Here is an 8,148-nt window from a genome sequence, read left to right as displayed (position 1 = left end):
CTGCAAAGCCAACCAGCCAATCAGCTTCCAGACTGAAGAGCCTCAGCAACGCGCGTTGCTACCAGACCCGCTCTATCCCGACCGGAGCGCCGCCTGGTGGTGAGTTTACATCATTGCATGACCTCCCTCTTCTGAACCATGCTGGCTATCCCCTATAATATTGTCGTTGTATAAATAGTCTTCAAGCTTACCTCTTAATATCGCTTCCATCGTTTTGCATGTTATGGAAGTTGAACTAATTGATCTGTAATTACCCGGGTCTGTCTTATCCTCCTTTTTAAATAATGGCACAACACAAGCTTCCAGACTTCAGGGATCTCACCTGTTTCTGTTGAACTATTCATCATAGTAGCCAGCCCAGTGGTCAGCTTATTTCTACCCTTGTATCTTTAAGCACCCTCGGATAAATCTCATCTGGGACTCTGGGGAGTTATTATTTTTTTAGCTCCTGTATCTTAATAGCTCTGCTTCACTGATGCTGAAATCTTCAAGACCTGTGTGTGTAAACAGGCGTGCTGGCGGTGTACAGTGTGGAGTAATGGTTAGAGCTCTGGACTCTTGACCGGAGGGTCGTGGGTTCAATCCCAGGTGGGGGACACTGCTGCTGTACCCTTGAGCAAGGTACTTTACCTAGATTGCTCCAGTAAAAACCCAAATGGGTAATTGTATATAATAATAATGTGTTATCTGTATAATGTGATTTCTTGTAACAACCCTGGATAAAGTTGTCTGCTAAGAAATAAATAATAATAAACTGTTTGTTAAACACAGCCGGTACTTTGCAGTGTGCATGAACCTCGTCTCACAGAGGCTGGGGGGCAGGGCAGCATCAGCAGTCTGTGTTTTTACAAACTCCTTGACTGGCACCCTGGCAGGTCTTTCTATCCATTCTTATGACTGGTAGTGTGTTGTTGCTGTTTTACACACGTGTATTACACATACACTGGGATTGCATACATAAAGTGTACAATATAGATGCATAAGTTTTTATTGTTACTATTATTGAGATTGGTGCTATTGTTTTAAATATGAAGAAGGCACATCTCTGCCCTTAAAACAACCGCCGGCAGACTGGAGAATGCAGGGACACGTCAGCAGAGGGGGTATTGGGGGTGACTGCCAGGAAACTCCCAGGTTTTCGTTTGGGCCTTACGCGTACGACATGAAAAACTTGCTGGACGCATCTGATGTGGAAACACCTGCATTCTGGCCTGAATGTCGAATTACGAAATTGTTATTTAAAAATCGAGCTTCACACTATTTCAACACAGGGGTTGTGGAGCTTCAGTTGTGTTCTCCTGGCGTAGACAGCGCCCTCTAGCGGTAATCAAAACGTGCACACTTCAGGACTCCACGAGAGGTCTCTCAGAGGTCCTACCGCACAGTGTATGCATTCATACAGTATGTGTATCCTTGCTTATTATTACCAAGATTATGAAACAGATAGAACTTCGACCACTGCCAAAACGCGTCCCTGTTAGTGCGCTGCAATTTAATAAACATTACACAAGAGAGTTTAATTTACTATATGGTGTATAAAACTAAGGATAGCGTGGCAATATCCATCAGCAAGCACAATACTGTACCCCCTTCAGTCACTGCGTGCACGATTGCACCGCAGTAAGTTTCCTGTCTATATATCTAGTTTATATTGCGTCATGTTTTTGTTTTTTCAAGTTTTGCCCGGGCAACACAGTTCACAAACCGTTTTAAAATAATAATAATAATAATAATAATAATAATAATAATAATAATAATAATAATAATAATAATAAAGTAAAAATATTCGAAAGGTGATGACGACACGTGTGATGCGCTCGCATCCATTTAGCAACGTGTTTCCCGGACCGCTGTGGGCGCTGGGAAATGCTCCCAGGGTCACGGCCGCTTGATCAGTTTCATTTTTGCAAACCAGTCTGCGTTCTGCAATGCTTCTAACGCGTTTATTATCAACAGGATCGCCACAAAAAAAAACACGGGACCTGCAAACGAAACTCTCTTTAAAATCCTCTAGACATCCAATAGGAGACATTGATCATGTCACTGCTATAGTATTGACAACCGATCGATATTGCGCGTCTATTGCAGTAGTATTGTATCCCGATTGCTCAGTTTATGGTGCTGGCATTTACTGTCCCGGGAAGGCTTCCTGAATTCCCGCGATACCTGCTTCAAATTCCCGATAAACGAGTGTGTGTGTCAGCGCCAGTCCTCCCTTGCAAACTGGAGACACACAGACAGTCATGAGCTCCTCCAAACAATGCAAGAGCGACAGACAGACAGACAGGCAGACAGGCAGGCAGACAGACAGACAGACAGAGCGAGCTGCTTCCAGCCCCAGATAGCGCGTTGTGATGGCGGTCCACTATGAAAGGCGCTATATAAAATAAACATCGATTGATTGAACGAGTGCGATAGAATCGGCGTGCAGGGCTTGTATTATCTGCAGACACAAGAATCCCGTTTAAAATATTAAAGACGTTTACCAATCGTCTAGGGGCTGAAGAAGTGTGTGGACTGGAATGGATCCCTGAATGACGTGGCTTTGAAACATTTCTTACTGAAAAACACTGATAATGGAAAATCATAGATTGCAGCTGTGTACAAAATCTGAAGACCATACATTCAGAGAGTACTGTCTCTAAGGAATGCAACCTCAATACGGCACAATTTCTAAGTCATATTTCGCATGCATGTCTCTATACATCCAATAGGAGCCGAGATCAAGCGCTGCACACGGGGAGACACGTACACGCACACGCACACGCACGTTACCACCTTCCAGCCTATACCCTCGCCTACACGTTACCACTGTACAGCCTATACCCCACTTTCACGTGTTTTGATGCACTCCATCGTGATTTTTAAAAAAAAAACTTTTTTTTTTCTAGGTGTGAAGCGTCAAGGGATAAGGGCGTCTGCTAAGAAATAATAATAATAATAATAATAATAATAATAATAATAATAATAATAATAATTGATCATTTTAATCAATATAATTACAATGATAAATTAGAAGCCATCAAATCGCTAAATGTGTGCGTTTTTTTATTTTTTATTTTTTTTATATAAAGAAATAACGTAAATTTCTTAATAAAAATAATAAGGAAATCGCTGCACCCGCCCACCGCTATCGGAAACTCTTCGACAGCAGAAAGAAAAGCGAGTCAAAGGGACTTCCCTTTGCAGGAGCCTGCGCAGCGACACGGAGCTGCAGCCCGGGGAGCGAACCTCTGCGCGCAAATACCAACCCGGCCCATTCGAGAGTGGACCGAACCGACACCTGTGGAATCCAGTCTGTGCGCAAACACACACGGGTTAATGCAATTAATTAAAACCCAGCTGATCGGACTATGACATACTCCCTGACTAGCGTAAATGTTTGAAAAACACCCGTGACCGTTTCTGCATCCGACAGCGATCACTGAGAGAGAGAGAGAGAGAGAGAGAGAGAGAGAGGAGATATAATAGTTACCATCTGTTACATCGCCTTCAGTCTATGCGTGTATAATTGTACCATTATTTTTGTGTTGTGTTTGGCTGGGCAACTTCTCGAACTCCATCGAGTTCACAAAAACTGTTTTAAAAACTTCTTTAAAAAAAAAATGGTAAAGTCGCCCCCGATCGAGCAGACATGCACAGCCGCGCTACACTGCCTCGGGCTCGGTGTGAGTCTCACCGGAGGACGCTGAAGAGCACGGCCAGCTCGACCCGGTCTTCCGCTGAACTTCAGCATCTCGATAAGCAGAAACCACACTTAAACCTGAAACCGAGCGCCCTTCCGCCATCTCCCCCTTTCATTACAAAAAATACATACACTAAGAACCAGTGCGGAGTGGCGGTCAGGGCTCTGGAAAATAAACAATCACAGAGAGAGAGAGAGAGAGAGAGAGAGAGGAAGGGGAGAGAGAGAGGGAGAGGGATAGAGAGGAAGGGGGAGAGAGAGACGGAGGGGGAGAGGAAGGGGGGAGAGAGAGAGAGACGGAGGGGGAGAGAGAGAGAGAGGTGGGGGCTCTCACTGTACAGCAACATGCTAATATAGGGCAGCAGTGTGGAGTAGTGGTCAGGGCTCTGGACTCTTGACCGGAGGGTCGTGGGTTCAATCCCAGGTGGGGGACACTGCTGCTGTACCCTGGAGCAAGGTACTTTACCTAGATTGCTCCAGCAAAAACCCAACTGTATAAATGGGTAATTGTATGTAAAAATAATGTGATATCTTGTAACAGTTTTAAGTCGCCCTGGATAAGAAATTAATAATAATAATAATAATAATAATAATAATAAACAGGGCAAAGAAAAAAGGGCCGACCCCCGCACGTTGCATATATATATATATATATATATATATATATATATATATATATATTTGATATATTTACAGTTATTCAAATGCATTTCATTATCAGTAAACGTGCTGTGTTGGTCCTGTGCTGAACGGACTCCTTTCGGACGCGTTCACGTGAAACAGCGCGAAGTAAACACGAGCCAGTTTCATTCGACTCGGTTCTAGAGTAAGCGAAGTAAACACGAGACAGTTTCATTCGACCCGGTTCTAGAGTAAGCGAAGTAAACACGAGACAGTTTCATTCGACCCGGTTCTAGAGTAAGCGAAGTAAACACGAGACAGTTTCATTCGACCCGGTTCTAGAGTAAGCGAAGTAAACACGAGACAGTTTCATTCGACTCGGTTCTAGAGTAAGCGAAGTAAACACGAGCCAGTTTCATTCGACTCGGTTCTAGAGTAAGCGAAGTAAACACAAGACAGTTTCATTCGACTCGGTTCTAGAGTAACACAAAGCTTCAGTTCATCTGTTTTTTCGCTTTAAAATATATACATTCCATATTGAAAATGTAAAAAGCCTTTAAACATTTGGAGGAAAAAAAAAGTGTACACAAATATTGTAATTAAAAAGGACCAACACGTTTTTTTTTTTAAAAAAAGTTGTATTTATAAATCCCTCAAAATGGAAGACGTCTTTGATTTAAAAAAAATAATAATAAAAAATAATATTTATAACACTATTGATGACGTCGGATTTATAAAAGTACTTACACACAGCAGGTTGATTCGGTATTATATTCGCGCGTCTCTTTTTATTTTTTTTTTAAGTCTCATTGTTTTTTTAGAGTTCACTCCGCCGTGCAGCCAGCGAGCCCCGTCTCCCCGCGTCTCCAGCCCTCGTTCTCGGTGCTCAGCTCTGTGTTGAGCGCCCTCAGCCTCTCCAGCTCCCGCTCCAGCTCCCTCACCCTGGGGCTGTCTGCGCTCTTGCTCAGCCGCAGCCTCAGCCGGTTGTTCTCGTCCTCCAGGCGGGAGAGGCACTTCTCCAGCTCCAGGTACTCCCGCACCAGCTCCTGCTTGCTCTTGCTCTGCAGGCTCTCGGCGTGGTACTTCTCGTAGGTTTCGGAGAAGTCTCTCTGCAGGAACTCCCCGCCTCCGTCCCCGGCTCTCCCCATGCCGTCGCTGCCCCCGCTGCCGTCCTCTTCCTCCTCCTCGGGCTCCACGGACTCCTCCTCGCTGGCCGTGTCCTCGGAGCGGCTGACCCCCGCCGGCCTCCGCGCCCCCTGCCCGGTCTTGAGGTCGGGCTCCTCCCGGTCGTGCTCCTCCATCAGGAACTGCGTGGTGTTGTAGGGGGCGACCGGCAGGCCCTTGGCGAGCATCTCCTCCCGCACCCGGGAGGCCCGCGCCGTCTCACGCTCGTCCAGCTCCCTCTTCTCCGCCCAGGACAGCTTGAAATACGGCTTCCAGCGACGCTTCTTCTTGGAGGGCCGCCGCCGGTGTTTCTTTTTACCGGGCAAGCTCTGAACCCCGCCTCCGCTTCGGTTGCCTTCCCCAGGCCGGTCACCGCTGCGGCCGTGCTCCACGGGAACGTCCGTCCCCCCCGCGTCCCCGCCGGGCGCCTGGCATGGCTGCGCCGCCGCTGGGTACCCGGACCCGGCTCCTCTACCCGGACTCGCCTCTCGGTCTCCCGGCCCCTGCGGTTGGGAGTTGCTGCGGTCTTCTCCAGAGCGCCCCCTAGCGCCGCTCTCCATCCCGCCGTCCTGATTGGCTCGGGGAGGCTCCCGGGCCGCGCCGCTCACACCCGCCGGGTGACCCGGAGTTTTCGGGTCAGGTCTGTCCTCCTGTCCAGAAGCAGGGTCTGACATTACGATTTTATTTTTTTGATTTTTTTTTATGTGATGTCCAGCGATAAAAACCCAACAAGCGCACACTACACCATCTTTACCATTAATATTTTATGGTTAAAAATAAATAAATAAATAAAATAAAATAAAATAAATTGGTATTTGTTTTCTTTTTTGTTGTTAGTTGCTGTTCAGGCTTTTGCAAATAATGTTTTTGCTGCTTCTTAAAATTAGCAGCATTTGTTCATTTAAAATAGTTAACTGCAGATTGTTTAAAAAAAAAAAAAAAAAATCTCTTGTTCACAAAAAAAAAATTCTTGTCTTTTTTTTTTTTTTGGTGATCCCCCCCCCCCCCTTCAGAAGTATTGCTGTCTGTCGAGTCCCGCCCCCTCCGCTTTCGTTAACTCTTCAAACACTCTGCCTGCTTTCAATGCTCTGCCAACCACCGCCACCGCCGTCCACTGCAAACTACTGCTCAGCACAGGCGCTCCTCCCTTATATAGGAAACCCCGCTGTCCTCAGTACGCATGCGGCAACCGGGCGTGACCAATGGTGTTATGGAAGTTGTAGTCAACAAACCGTATCTCTTTCATTTAAACCTCGGTTTAGAAAACTCATTCTCCCAGCACCCCGCCGGATAATGACGAACCTGTTAGCCAATCACATGCCGCGTCCTGTAACCAAACGCGGGCCCGCTCGAGCACGCAGTGATTGGTCGTGCCGGCGCGTGCACTGTTGCTAAGCCCAAATCGCAATACAACTGGACTGAAAGCCTGTCAATCATAGTCCGTTTCGCCCTATCGAGCCAGAAACTGTAGAACAACCTACCGGACAGTACCATTCACATATATCAGGGGGTGACTCAGGTAGCAGCCGTATAAAACCTTTTTTTTTTTTAAATACACAGATGAAAGAATAGAATTAACGCAACATACCGTTTTAAATATATATTGTTAGAATATATCTATACAATATGAATCATGTATTATCGAATTATGTACCATTAAATGAAAGGCTCCACCTCCCTGAAAATAGTGTCTGCTCCCGAGTTTTAAAATAGTCCCTTTGACAAAATGTTTCTCGGCGATTACACGTTTTATAAAATGCTGAAGTTTTTCAGAAATCATCCTTATTTGAATACTAACTATATTTATGCGTGTTTAAAAGTGAAGTTTGTTCCCATACGAACCGTCTTTTTGTCGAAGCGGATGGATATTACGGCGCACGCCCCTCTCTGGTCTGAGATGGCGAAACGCAGTGAGATTAGATTGAGCGCTGAACAATATGGCGAGTAAATAAACACGATAAAAATATGAGCTTCAGTCCAAAAATAAATAAATATATCAATCCTGAGATTAGCTTGTGTGTTTGTTTAGTGACACTGTCACTACTAACATTGGTACAGATGGAGTTTTTGTTGAAACGTTTCGATTTGTGTCACATAATCAGTTAACAGATATATTAACGCGTTTATAATGTGAAATCCAGTCGTCTCGCATCCCCCCCACCCCGTTTTTTGGGGTAAATATAATCCGATTCCATCACGTGTATTCATCTACACTTGTCAATGTTGTCAAGATAATAACACACGTTACAAAAACATCCATCCTAATAGTATACAGGAACTGCGATGACGGAGATGACTTATCGTGTAAATACTTAATAAGGCACTACTGGCCTTCTCTATACACGTTTATGCAGAAAAGTCTGCAATGCAAGTTAACAGCACCTTTTGTTTTTATGATTAAGTGACGTACACCTTTTAACAATATTACTAGCCTTAACAGTAACGATACGAACGTGTGTACGTGAATATATTTTACACAGTTGTCAGGGCGACGGAAATAGTCACCATTTGGTCTTCACGATCTTAAAACACGAGCTCTGTGGTTGTCGACATGAAAACAAACGAATAATGGTTTTGCTTTTCAGATTCCTCATTGTGCTGCGGCGCTGTGTGTGTGTGTGTGTGTGTGTGTGTGTGAGACACAATAGTGTCCAAATCTATCCAACCAATCACAAAAT

The 8,148-nt window shown here is 45.1% G+C and overlaps 1 protein-coding gene across 1 annotated transcript; it reads right to left on the bottom strand.

Moving 5' to 3' along the window:
* Positions 1-4,596: 4,596 nt before the first annotated feature.
* Positions 4,597-6,461, bottom strand: LOC117416423 (protein HEXIM1-like). The gene has a single exon (XM_034027472.3). It carries the CDS (start codon positions 6,142-6,144, stop codon positions 5,131-5,133), a length of 1,014 nt encoding a protein of 337 aa, XP_033883363.3. The 5' UTR covers positions 6,145-6,461; the 3' UTR covers positions 4,597-5,130.
* Positions 6,462-8,148: the final 1,687 nt, after the last annotated feature.

Source organism: Acipenser ruthenus, chromosome 33 (assembly GCF_902713425.1).
Source record: "Acipenser ruthenus chromosome 33, fAciRut3.2 maternal haplotype, whole genome shotgun sequence".
NCBI classification, from domain to species: Eukaryota; Metazoa; Chordata; class Actinopteri; order Acipenseriformes; family Acipenseridae; genus Acipenser; species Acipenser ruthenus.
Note: the sequence above shows the minus strand (reverse complement) of the source record. Positions and strands in the feature narration are given on the sequence as shown.